The following is a 14,285-nucleotide window of genomic DNA, read 5'->3' on the forward strand; positions in this document are numbered from 1 at the left end:
ACGTAGGACTTGGTCATGCATGCGGTACATCATCAATAATTGCTGGTTGAGTTTTTAAAATAATTTGTGAAAACTGTAGCTGACACTCACTATCCTACTACCTGTGTTAAGCTGCTAAATTCTCCCAAGGTAGGAGGCAGGTGCCGATAGGATCAATTCCGTTTTTACAGAAGGGAAATGGAGTCACAGAGAGGTTTACTAGTTTACCTAGGGGCATCGCAGCCAGTATAGCATGGGGCGGCAGTTGGAACTCAAGTACCACATTGTCATGACTTCCATAGAATTATAAATAGCGCCTTGTATCCCAGCCTCCTTCCTACCTGGAGGGTTTGTGTTTTTCCACCTGATTAACAGCTTCAACTCTATTGGGTGATGAACTGTTTGATCAGTGAAAATGCACAGTTATGTCCGTTCATATACGCTCTACCATTATCTCCTCTCAGCCATGGCAGGAATAAAAATAATGTTCTCCAAAATAACACTGAGGGAGAAAATGTAATTTATAGGGATGCTTGTATTGACCTTCAAAATATGCTTAATCCAAAATGGCTAAGAGATATCTTAGGTTCTTAAAAATTTTTGTGTAATGAATGTTTTCTTTTGTCTACTCTATTTTTAACATAAACATTGAATGATCCAATTACTGAACAGTATATAAAACTATATCATAGAATTGTGAAAGTTTATAAATAATATGGTATACATAACAAATAAAAATAAATAAATATTCCCTGTAGTGCCAGATTTGTTTGTGGGTAGCAAAATTGAAGAAAAAGTTATCCCCCCACCAAACAACAAAACAATTGTTTATTGGTAGAGCTGACCCCAAACTTAGAGAACCAAGTCTTAAAGATACTCACTTCTCTAAGTGTTTCCTCTCAAATTTTCTACGATCAGTGGAAAATATGCCTCATTCTTGTGAAAGCAAAATGTTTTTAAAGTGTCATTGAGAGGAATAAGCAAAGGATCCAACTGAGTTGAAAATTCCAGCTGATGAAGAGTGGGTTCCAGTCAATCCACTGAGTGTTCCCTCTGGCTGCTCCCCAGAGAACCCCCTCCCCTCAGTGCGTTCCTAGGAAACCAGGACTCACTTGGTTCCTAAAGCTGCCTCGAGGCGGAGACCACTCGTTTCTCTCATGGACCGAGTGGTACATAGGAGCCTCTCCCGCCAGCTTCCCCCATCCCTCCGGTAATCTGATTGCTCAGTTACATCTCAGTATATATCTTCCCCTGCAATCCGTGGAAGGGAGATAAGGGGAATTTTCAGAAATACCAGTTTCTGCAGGTCTTCATTTGGGAAAGTACCAGAAAGACTTAGTTGTGCTTCATTACAGATTTTTTCCAATACTTTTCAACGCTTTGGTGACGGGGGAAATCCCAGCTGATTTTGGTGATTTCCCCCGTATCAGATAGGGCTGCTCTGTCCACTTCAGTAGCCATCAGCACATGAAATGTGGTCCATCTGCATTATACATGCAGGACACACTGGATTTCAAAGACTTAGGAGGAAAAGAGCATCAAATATCTCAGTATGTTTACATTGATTACACGGTGAAACAATAATACTGTAGATATATTGGAATAAAATAAAGTATGTTAAAATTAAGTTTACCTGTTTCTTTTTGTAATGTGGTTCCTAGAGAATTCTAAATTATCTGTGCAGCTCATGTTCAATCTCTGTTGGTTGGCGCTGATGTAGGAGAAAGGGGGACTCACTGCCTTGTCTTATACAACACATTTTTGTGGAGAAATCCTCGTGAGTGAGAATGATGGTTACTAACTTTGTCTTTTGTTTCCGGAGCACAGACAACAATAATTTGGGATGCCCACACAGGAGAAGCCAAACAACAGTTTCCTTTTCACTCAGGTGAGTATTATTTTTTTGTGATTCGCAAAGGCTATTTCAGATTCCTATGAACTGTTCTGTGCAGTAACCACAAAGGCTCGGGACAGAGCCCGTGGGATCTAATGGGTAAGAAGACACCCATGTCACGATAAGCGCTGCTCTAAAGGTTTATAAGGTACACATGCCCTCAGCACCTCCTGCTCAGAGGAATTGGTGTGGGCCACGGAGTTGGTGTGGGCTCTTTATCCTGGTGTTCCCAGAGGGCTGCTCTGCTGGGGGTCCCCACAACCACCCCCAGGTTCCCCAATTGGCTAACAGGACTCACGGGGTGCAGCATGGAGTCGTTCTCATGGTTGCGTGTTCTTAGAGCAAAAGGAAGTAAAGGAAAATCAGCAGAGGGAAAAGGCATGTGGGGTGAGGTCTCAGGAGCCCAGCCTCAAGCTTCCAGAGTCCTGTCCTGGTGGAGCTGCCCAGACACGTTTAATTCCCCCATCAGTGTGTTGTGACAACACACGTGAAATGTCCACCAGGGACGCTCACAGGGACTCGGCACCTATCGTTTTATTGGGAGCTACTCACATAGGCACCCTCAGGCTGGCATGTCCCCAAATTCCAGAAGACAAGCAGGGGTGCGGCATATACCACATCCTTTGTGTACTTTAGGCTGTGTGGGTCACCCCTTATCCCAGAACAGTTCCCATTCCCAGATGCCAGCCAAGGGCCAGCCTGGCACACTGTGCTTTCTAAAGGGCAGCTATCCCAGGCCGGCTGCACTGACTCTACTGCTCAGCACCCTTCTGTGTGGCCCTGTGGGACTCCAAGTGTCTAGAGATTTCCACCTTATCTTTCATTTTCTTTCCCAACTCTATCCTCTTCCACTCTTTCAAGAAACTGTGGTTAGATTATGGCCTCTTAACTCAAAACAAAGACATATGGCCACTCTCAAAATTAATCGACTCTTAGGAGAGACTGCCCTAAAGTTGGGAGAATGTGGTAGATTCGGCTGCCCTTAGCAGGAACACTCTGTCATTTTGAGGGTATCCCTAAATGTGGGGGGTTAAGTTTGCTATAGCATGTGTGACAAATGTCGGGGGTCCCCAAGGCATTGTTTGGGGAGGGCTCAGGGTACTTTTCTGGTGGGTGGCTTGGATCTCAGCAGAACTACTACTCTGTGTGGCCCCTGAAGTGGCAGGGAGTGTGGCACTTCTGCAGCCGCACACTGCGCAATCGCACGGCTCTCTACCAGGCTGCAACCTGCTGCCCGGCCACTTCTTTCTGTGTGTCCCACCACTGCCCTCAAGATGCCCAGAATGAACCTGATCCCTCCTCCACTCTCTTGGCTGCCCAGGCACCTTGGGAAACGGATGCCTCGTAGACCCTCCCCACTGTCCCAACCCTGGCCTCCTGTCCCCAGTCTGCTCCCTCCAGGCCAGGGTCTCACAGCCACGGTCCTGGTGAATGTGGGCCTGGGTAATTCTTTGCTGTGGGGTCTGTCCCGTGCACTGGAGGACATTTAGCAGCAGCCCTGGCCTCTGCCCACTGGATTCCAGGAGCACCTCCCCCAGTGTGACAGCCCAAAATGTCTCAGACATTGTCAGATGTCCTGGGGTGGGGGGGGCAGAGTCTCTACAGATTGAGAACCACCGTCCTGCTCCTTCCTGGGTTCTCCTCCCCAGTAAACTCCTTGCCCTTACATCCTTGTCTCTGGATCTGCCTGATTTAGAAACATAAATTGAGGAAACAGCAAATAACTTAAAAATAGAAAAGATACATGCAGTTTTCCATGTAAGTGTAAGGAAAATATAGACTCTCCAAACAATAAAAGGAGCTGGAAGTGTTTGCTTTTAAACTAATGACTAGGAGTGGTTTTCAGGCCAAGCCAGCCAGGTTGGATTTGGGGTTCTGGGAGCTGTGGGTGGACTCAAAGCTCCCTCGTTGAGTGGTCATTCAGCTTCAGGCGGGTTACTCCAGCTGACCCATCTCAGTTTCCAAATCGGAAAAGATGGGGTGCTCATAATGCCGGCCTTGTCATGTCCTGTCAGGGCTGGAGTCGGGGCGTCTGGGCCTGGCACTGCGGCTCTGCGGGCGGGGGATCTCTTGGTGGGAGGGGCGGGCTGGGTATTGTGGAGGGGACAGCAGCACCGCAGCACCCTCCCTGCCTAGGTGACAGCCAAAAATGTCTCCAGACACCGCCAGATGCCCCCTGGGTGGGGTGGGTGTCCCCATCACTCGTGTTTGAGAGCCCCTGCCCTAGAGAAAGATCCCTCGGACTGAAATTATATGTCCACATGACTTTCATTTCACAACCACGTGGCTTTTGTGCCATCTGCATGTGTGCCTAAGCCGGAGCACGGGGTCCCTGGGCTGGAGGAGGCGGGGACCACCCGGAACAGGATGCTGGTCTGACCCCCGAGGAGGGTGGGTAGAGGAGTCTCAGACTGCAGTGTGGGTCGAAGAAAGTTCTGGCAAAGCTGCTGGGGAGTCCTGAGTGAGAGGGCTCAGCCCAAGACCTGCCTGAGACAGTACTGACTGCCTCAGTGCCCAAGAATGGCTCCTCGCAGGGACAGAGGCCGTACAGGAAACATGACACAAGCACAGATCCCCTCAGGGCGGGACTTTGACGAGTAGTGTCTGCTATTCCCCGTGAGCTGCAGTAGGGTTTGCTCCAGGTGCAGGCAGCTCAGAGACACGAGACCCTGGCAAGGCTCACTTCATGCCTTGCTGCTTTGCAGAGGCCCTGCACGCCTTCCGGGCCTTCCCCGCACAGCGTGGAGTCCACACTGAATGGACTTTTTAAAAAAACTTTTTATTCTGAAATAACTTTAAGCTTACCAGTCAGTTGCAAAAACAATACAAACCCATACAGAGAACTCCAACATGCCCCTAACCCCCTGTGCCGGTTTGTATATATTCTGTCCCCCAGAAAAAGCCATGTTCTTTGATGCAATCTTGTGGGGGCAGACGTATTAGTGTTGATTGGATTGTAATTCTTTGAGTGTTTCCATGGAGATGCACCCCACCCAACTGTGGTGATAACTGTGGATAATTTCCATGGAGGTGTGGCCCCACCCATTCAGCATGGGCCTTGATTAGTTGACTAGAGCACTATGTAAGCTCAGACAGAAGGAGCGAGCTTGCTGCAGCCAAGAGGGACACTTTGAAGAACACACAGGAGCTGAGAAGTGAGGAGCTGCAGATGAGAGACAGTTTGAAGACAGCCATTGAAAGCAGACTTTTGCTCCAGAGAAACTAAGAGAGGAAAAATGCCGCAACAGTACCTGAGTGAAATTTTTGAGGAACTATAGCCTAGAGAGGAACATCCTGGGAGAAAGCCATTTTGAAACCAGAACTTTAGAGCAGACGCCAGCCACGTGCCTTCCCAGCTAACAGAGGTTTCCCGGACACCATTGGCCATCCTCCTGTGAAGGCAGCCAATTGTTGATATGTTACCTTGGACACTTTATGGCCTTAAGACTGTAACTGTGTAACCAAATAAACCCCTTTTTATAAAAGCCAATCCATTCCTGGTGTTTTGCATTTTGCAGCATTAGCAAATTAGAACACCCCCCCCCATCTCCAGATCCACCAACTTGTAATATTTTGCCATATTTGCCATATCTATTGGTTCAACTGATCATTTTCTAAACATTTAAGAGTGGGATGTAGACATCCTGTTCCCTCAGTACTTAATACTGCCATGGACATTTCCTGAGAACAAGGGGATTTGCTTATGGAGCCACCTAAGTGCAGTTATCAAGTTCAAGATAGAAAGCTTATAGTCTGTATTTCACTTTTTTCATACATCCCAGTGTCCTTTTGGGCATTTTCTCCATTATTAGATCCTGTCCAATTCATGTATTGCATTTGTGATTGTCTGTTTAGTCTTTCTGTTTTGTTTTTTTAATTGTGTGAACATATATACAACATAAACTTGCCCATCTCAGCCACTCCCAAGCATACATTCAGTGGGTCTAATCACACTCACAACATTGTGCTACCTTACTCCCATCCGTTACCAGAACTTTCCCATCTCCCCAAACAGAAGCCCCTCCCCCTCATCTCCTCCTAGTAACCAGGACTCTACTTTCTGTCCTTATGAATTTGCATATTCCAGCCATTTCATAGAGGTGGAATCATTCGATACCTATCCCTTTGTGTCCGACTTGTTTCATTCAACATGTCTTCATAGTTCATCCATTTCACAGCATGTATCAGAACTTCATTCATTTGTAAGGCTGCCTGATACTCCACTATATGTCTGTACAGCATTTTGTTTATCCAGTTATCTGCTGACGGGCATTTGGGTTGCCTCCACCTTGTGGATCTTGAGACTGTAGTGCTGCTGCTTTGAACACTGGTATGCAAATATCTGTACGAGTCCCTGCTTTCAGTCCTTTGGTGTGTGTACATCGAGGTGGTATAGCCAGTCAAATGGTATTTCTATGCTTAACATTTTGAGGAACTGCCAAACTGTTTTCCACAGCTGCTGCACACTTTACCTTCCCACTCGCGGGCATGAGTGTTCCTGCTTCTCCGCATCCTCCCCCGCTCAATTCCTTTTTCCTAATGAAGGCCATTCTGGTGGGCATGAGGTGACAGCAAATTGCAGTTTTGATTTGCATTTCCCTAATGGCTAATGAAGTTGAGCATCTTCATGTGCCTATTGGGCATTTGAATATCTTCTTTGGAGAAATGTCTCATCAACTTCTTTGACCATTTTTTAGTTGGATTGTTTATCTCTTTGTTGACTAGTTGGGGTTCTTTATATATTCTAGATCATAAACCCTTATCAGATACAGTTTCCAAATATTTTCTCCTGTTCTGTATTTTGTTTTTTCCCTTTTTTGATGATATCTTTTGATGCACAGATGTTTTTAATTTTGTTGATATCCAGTTTATTATTTTATTTTGTTGCTTGTGCTTTTGGTTCTGAAGACATTTCCCTGTGTTTTCTTCTAAGAGTTTTATAGTTTTAGCTCTTATATTTAGGTCATTGATCCAATGTCTTTGACATTAGACAGTCTGATCAGTAAGTGTCTTGGTGTAGGTCTATTCGTATCTATTCTGTTTGGGGTATGCTGTACTTCTTGAATCTGTATTTCATGTCTTTCATAAGAGTTGGGAAATTTTCAGTGATTATTTCTTCTGTTGTTTCATGGCATGTATCAGAACTTCATTCAGTTGTAAGGCTGCATGATACTCCCCAATCCATTTTGAGTTAACTTTCGTATATGGTGTAAGGTGGGGGGTGGGGGACTTTCCTTTCATTTTCATTCTTCTGTATATGAAAAGCCAGGTGTCCTAGCACCATTTATTAAAAAGACTATTCTCTCTCCTTTGTCAAAATTAATTGACCATAGATGTGTGAGTTTATTTCGGAATTCTCAGTTTGATTCAGTTGGTCCACATGTCTATCCTTATTACCCGTACCACACATTTTGGTTACTTCAGCTGTGCAGTAAGTTTTGAAATCAGGAAGTGTGTGTCCTCCAACTTTTGTTCTTCCTTTTCAAAATGTTTCAGACCATTCAGGGTCCCTTGTTCTCCATATGAATTTAATGATTAGCTTTTCCATTTCTGCAAAGAAGAATGTTGGAGTTTTGATTGGGATGGCATTAAATTGTAAGTTGCTTTGGTTAGAATTGACAACTGAATGATATTAACTCTTCTCATCTATGAGCATGGAATATATTTCCATGTATATAGGTTTTCTTTAATTTCTTTTTGTAATGATTTATAGTTTTCTACATACAAGTCCTTTACATCCTGGTTAAATAAATTCCTAAATATTCTTCTAGTTGCTGTTGTAATTGAAATTGTTTTCTTGATTTCCTTTTTCTTTCATTCCTTGCTGACGTACAATGATTTTTTATTCAGTTTTATTGAGATATATTTATATACCATACAGTCATCCATGGTATACAGTCAGCTGTTCATAGCACCATCACATAGTTGTGCATTCATCTCCACAATCAATTTTTGAACATTTTCATTACTCCAAAAAGAATGAAAACATAAAATTTTAAAAAAACACCCAAATCATTCCATCTCCCCTGTCACACCCTATTTTACCCTTAATTTTTGTTCCCATTTTTCTACTCATCCATCCATACCCTGGATGAAGGGAGCATGAGCCACAAGGTTTTCACAATCACACTGTCACACCATGTAAGCTACATAGTTATACAGTCATCTTCAAGTATCAAGGCTACTGGGTTGTAGTCCGACAGTTACAGGTGTTTCTTTCTAGCTATTCCAAATACACTAAAACCTAAAAAAGGTTATCTATATAGCACATAAGATTGCCCGATAGAGTGACTTCTCGACTCCATTTGAGATCTCTCAGCCTCTGAAACTTTATTTTGCTCCATTTCTCTTCCAGCTTTTGGTCCAAGAAGATTTTCTCTATCCTAAGATGCCAGGTCCAGGCTCATCCCTGGGAGTCATGTCCTGCATGGCCAGGGAGATTTACACCCCTGGGAGGCAGGTCCCATGTAGAGAGGAAGGCTGTGAGTTCACCTGCTGAGTGGGCTTAGAGAGAGAGAGGACCACATCTGAGCAACGAAGAAGTTCTCTGGGGGAGACTCCTAGGCACAATTTTAAGTAGGCTTAGCCTCTCCTTTGCAGTAACATGCTTCATAAGGGCAAGCCCCACGATCAAGGCTTTGGCCCACTAAATTGGCAGTCCTTAATGTTTGTGAGAATCTCAACAATAACCCAGGTGGGGATGTCCAACACTTCCACATTTTTCCCCAGTTCTTCAGAGGGGCCCTGCAAATATACATATATATATTTTTGCTGCCCAAATTTCTTTGTAATGTATTGCTATTTCATACTAACCTGTACAAAGCTACCAGATCTCACTTCTTATTCAAAGTTCCATGTAATTATGGTGTTTGAATAAACTGACAGTACAAGTTAAATTATTTAGTGTTGCAGAAAACATAGATCCTGCACTAAATAAATATCTGTTCCCTTGGTCTCACATAGAAGTTGAAGTTTTAAAACACAGCCAATATTGTCTTTTACCCTTTGGCCTGATTTGCCTTAGTCCTAACCAAATCTGTTTCATTCATATCTCTAATTGAAGTCTGGACTCTTTTTCAGCTTTTTTAACAGTTGCTTTATACTGACATTCATAGTTGCTGAGCTCTAGCTCTGAGTTTCTGTTGTCACACAGATACCCGAAGTTCTAGAGACTGACCATGTTATACACAAAGAGCTCAGCATCTCAGAATTTGGAGATAGCTGTTACAACTCAGGAATAGATATGACTGCTGTAAGAGCTTACAGTCTATAGGAACCTTTTCAGTAAGCGTTCCCCTGATAAGCTTTGCTCTAAGATTCAATTCTTAGAGTTTACACATTGTAGTTAGTCCAAATTGTTGAGGCATTATAATGTTTGTCTTTTCATTTCTGGCATACTTCACTCAAAATGCTGTCCACAAGATCCATTTACCTTGTTGTGTGTCTCACACCTTCACTCCTTCTTATAGTTGCTCAATAATCCATTGTATGCATACATCACAGTTCACCATTCTTTTCATCAGCCGATGCACTTAGGCCACCTCCAATCGTTGCAAATCGTGAATACTGCTGCCATAAACACCAGGGTGCAAATGTCCATTTGTATCTCTGCTCTCAGTTCTTCCAAGTATATACCCCATATTGAGGTTGCAGGACCTTATGATACCCACATACTTAGTTTCTTGTGCGACCACCACACTGTCCTCCAGATAGGCTACACTGTTTTACTTCCCCACCAACAGTAAATAGGTACATCCCTCTCTCCCTGTCTTCTCCAGCACTTGTATCCCTGTTTATATTTTTCTCTGACATTTTATAGAGATATATTAACATACCATACAATCATCCACAGGGTATAATCTGTTGTTCCTAGTAGCATATAGTAGTGCATTCATCACCACAATCAGCACTTGAACATATTCATTATATGAAAAAAAATTCTAAGAATAATAAAAAAGATAACTTAAAAAAAAATACCATACAATACAATATAATAATGAAGTCAGACAGCAACGCCACTACCAAGAATCCCATACCCCTCCCTTATATCTCCCTCTCATAGACATTTAGCTTTGGTATATTCCCTTGTTACATTTAATGGAAGCATATTATAATGTTAACTGTTAACCATAGACTCCAGTTTGCTTTGATTATACTTTTTCCCCACTACCATCCCTTTTTCAACACCTTGCAAGGTTGACATTCATTTGATCTCCCACATGTAAATATATTTTTATATTTGTACATTTAGTCACAATCATTGACCACTCTAGGTTTCAGTAAGTTATACAGCCCCAGTCTTTATCATCTGTCTTTCCTTTTGGTGTCATACATGCCCCTAGCCCTCCTCTTTCCTTTATTCACATACATCTTTGTTCAGTGTACTTAAAATACTGCGCTACCATCACACAGTATTATGCTATCCATTTCTAGATCTACACAATTCATCTTGTTAACCATTCTGTAGTCCTTCAGCATCAAATGCCTATATAGTACCTTCTTTCTATCTCCTGATAACCTGTGTTCTCAGCTTTTAACTCTCAAGGTGTGCTCATTAATGTTAGTTCGTATTAGTGAAATCACGCAGTATTTGTCCTTTTGTTTCTGGCTAACATTGCTCAGCATAACATCCTCAAGGTCAATCCACATTATTATATGTTCCGAGACTGTTCTTTCTTAGAGCTGCACAATATTCCATCGTGTGTCTATACCTCAGTTTATTTATCCACTCGTCTGTTGATGGACATCTGGTCTATTTCCATCTCTTGGCAATCATGAATAATGCTGATATAAACATCAGTTTGCAGATACCCATTTGTGGCTTAGCTTTCAGTTCCTCTGAGTATATACCTAGTAATGGAACTGCTGGATCATATGGCAGTTCTATACTTAGCTTCATGATAAACCGCCACAATGCCTTCCAGAGTGGCTGCACCAATCTCCATTCCCACCAACAGTGAATAAGTGTGCCTCTTTCTCCTCATTCTTTCCAACACTTGTAGTTTTCTGATTTTCGGATAATGGCCATTCTCGTAGGTGTGAGATGATATCTCATTGTGGTTTTGATTTGCATTTCCATAATAGCCAGTGAAGTTGAGCATTTTTTCATATGTTTTTGAGCCATTTGTAATTCCTCTTCAGAAAAGTATCTGTCCAAGTCTTGCCCATTTTTTAATTGGGTTGTTTGTCTTTCTGTTGTTGAATTGTAGGATCACTTTATATATTTGGGATATTAAATCGTTATCTGATATGTGGTTTCCAAATATTGTCTTCCATTGTGTAGGCTGTCTTTTTACTTTTATAACAAAGTCCTTTGATGTACAAAAGTGTTTAATTTTGAGGAGATCCCATTTATCTATTTCTTCTTTGGTTGCTTGTGCTTTGGGTATAAGGTCTAGGAAACCACTTCCTATCACAAGATCTTTAAGATATTTTGCCCTACGTTTTCTTCTAAGAGTGTTATGGTCTTAGTGCTAATGTTTGGGTCTTTGATCCATTTTGAGTTAATTTTTGTATAAGTTGTGAGACAAGAGTCCTCTTTCATTCTTTTGGATATGGATAGCCAGTTCTCCAAACACCATTTATTAAAGAGGCTGCTCTGTCCCAGTTGTTTTGGCTTGACTGCCTTATCAAAGTTCAGTTGTCCGTAGATGAGAGGGTTGATTTCTGAACACTCAGTTCAATTCCATTAGTCCTTATGCCAGTACCATGCTGTTTTGAGAACTGTAGCTTTGTAATATGCTTCAAAGTCAGGTGGTGTGAGACCTCCCACATCCTTCCTCTTTCTCAAGATATTTTTGGCTATTTGGGGCACCTTGCCCTTCCAAATAAATTTATTGGATTTTCTATTTCTGCAAAGCAAGTTGTTGGGATTTTAATTGGGATTGCATTGAATCTATAAATCAGTTTAGGTAAAATTGATATCTTAACTTTATTTACTCTTCCAATCTATGAACATGGTATGTTGTTCCTTTTTTTTTTTTTTTTTTTTTTTAACATCCTGTTTGATTTCTGATTTCTTTTAGCAGTTTCTTCTCATTTTCTCTGTGTAAGTCTTTTGTAGCCTTGGTTAGTTTATTCATAAATTCTTGATTCTTTTAGTTGCTATTGGAAATGGAATTTTTTCCTTGATTTTCTCCTCCTGTTGCTCATTACTTGTGTATAGGAACACTACTGATTTTTGCCTGTTGATCTTGTAGCCTGCCACTTTGCTGTATTCATTCATTAGCTCTAGTAGCTTTGCTGTAGGTTTTTCTGGATTTTCTACATATACATTCATGTCATCTGCAAACAGTGAAAGTTTTACTTCTTCCTCTCCAGTTTGGATGCCTTTTCTTTTTCTTGACTAATTGCTCTAGCTAGAACTTCCTGCACAGTGTTGAATAACAATGGTGACAGTGGGCATCCTTGTCTTGTTCCTTATCTTAGAGGGAAGGCTTTCAGTCTTTCCCCATTGAGTTTGATGTTATCTGTGGGTTTTTCATATATTGCCTTTATCGTATTGAGAAAGTTCTCTTCTATTCCTGTATTAGTTAGGGTTCTCTAGGGAAGCAGAATCAACAAGAGATATCTATAAATATAAGATTTATAAAAGTGTCTCATGCACCTGTGGGTATGCATGAGTCCAAATTCCATAGGGCAGGCAGCAGACTGGCAACTCCAATGAAGATGTTCGATGAACTCCTCAGGCAGCGAACTGGCAACTCCGATGAACGTGCTCGATGAACTCCTCAGGCAACAAACTGGCAACTTCAATGAACTCCTCAGGAATTGACTAATAATTTAATAAACCAGTCTTCTGGTTTATTAACCAGCCACAAATGTCCTTGCTGTAATGGTTAGGCCAGTACTTGCCTGACCAGACACCTGGGTACCATCACCTGGCCAAGTTGACACATGAACCTGACCATCACAGTTCCTATTCTTTGAAGTGTTTTCATCAGGAAAGGATGTTTAATTTTGTCAAATGCCTTTTCTACATCGATCGAGATGGTCATATGGTTCTTCTGCTTTGATTTATTTATGTGGTGTATTATATTAATTGATTTTCTTGTGTTGAACCAGCCTTGCCTGGAATAAATCCCACCTGGTAGTGGTATTTAATTCTTTTAATGTGCTGCTGGATTCGGTTTGCAAGTATTTTGTTGAGGATTTTTGCATCCATGTTCATTAAAGAAATTGTTCTGTAATTTTCTTTTTTTTGTAGTATCTTTGTCTAACTTTGGTATACGGGTGATGTTGGCTTTATAGAATGAGTTAGGCAGCTTTCCCTCTGCTTCAGTTTTTTTCAAAGAGTTTGAGCAAGATTGATACTAATTCTTTCTTGAATGCTTGATAGAATTTACATGTGAAGGCATCTGGTTCTGGGCTTTTCTTTTTGGGGAGCTTTTTGATGACTGACTCAATCTCTTTATTTGTGGTTGGTTTGTTGAGGTCATCTATTCTCAAGTCAACATTTGTTGTTTATGCTTTTCTATGAAGTTGTCCATTTTGTCTGTTGTCTACTTTATTAGCGTATAGTTGCTTGTAGTATCTTCTCATTATCTCATTTACTTCTGCAGGGTCAGTAGTTATGTCTCCTTTCCCATTTCTGATTGTAATTGTTCACATCTGCTCTCTTTTTGTTAGCCTAGCTAAGGGTCCATCAATTTTATTGATTTTCTCAAAGAACCAACTTCTTGTTTTGTTGATTTTCCCTATTATTTTCGTGTTCTCAATTTCACTTATTTCTGCTCTAATCTTTGTTATTTCTTTCCTTCTGTTTGCTTTGGGGTTAGTTTGCTGTTCTTTCTCTAGTTCCTCCAGGTGAACAGTTAATTCCTTGATTTTTTGCTCTCTCTTTTCTTTTTTCTTTTTTAATATATTTTTTCCATTTTTTTTTTAATTGAGATTGTTCACATACCATACAATTATCCAGAGATCCAAAGTGGAACAATTACTTGCCCATGGTACCATCATACAGCTATGCATCCATCACCACAGTTCATTTTTTTTTTCAATTTTTAGAACATTTTCATTACTCCGAAAAGAAATAAAGACACACAAAAAAAGGAAACTCAAATCCTCCAATACCCCTAACCAACACCACCCTCCATTATTGATTCATAGATTGGTATAGTACATTTGTTACTGTTGATGAAAGAATGTTAAAATACTAACTGTAGTATATAGTTTGCAATAGGTATATTTTTTCCTATATGCCCCTCTATTATTAACCTCTAGTTATAGTGTCATACATTTTGTTCTAGTTTGCTAATGCTGCAGAATGCAAAACACCAGAGATGGACTGGCTTTTATAAAAAGGGGGTTTATTTGGCTATACAGTTACAGTCTTAAGGCCATAAAGTATCCAAGGTAACACATCAGTAATCAGGTACCTTCACTGGAGGATGGCAAATGGCGTCCGGAAAAC

At 41.4% G+C, this 14,285-nt stretch overlaps 1 protein-coding gene across 5 annotated transcripts in view; it reads left to right on the top strand.

Annotated features, from left to right (window-relative positions):
• Positions 1–14,285, top strand: part of TBL1X (transducin beta like 1 X-linked) — a 284,080-nt gene that overhangs the window by 235,851 nt on the left and 33,944 nt on the right. For all 5 annotated transcript variants that reach the window (XM_037820716.1, XM_037820715.1, XM_037820714.1 and 2 more), the window contains one exon: positions 1,807–1,867. In XM_037820716.1, the coding sequence (XP_037676644.1) occupies positions 1,807–1,867 (61 nt within the window). The remainder of the gene's footprint in view (positions 1–1,806; positions 1,868–14,285) is intronic.

The sequence above is a fragment of the Choloepus didactylus genome, chromosome X, assembly GCF_015220235.1.
Source record: "Choloepus didactylus isolate mChoDid1 chromosome X, mChoDid1.pri, whole genome shotgun sequence".
Classification (NCBI taxonomy): Eukaryota; Metazoa; Chordata; class Mammalia; order Pilosa; family Megalonychidae; genus Choloepus; species Choloepus didactylus.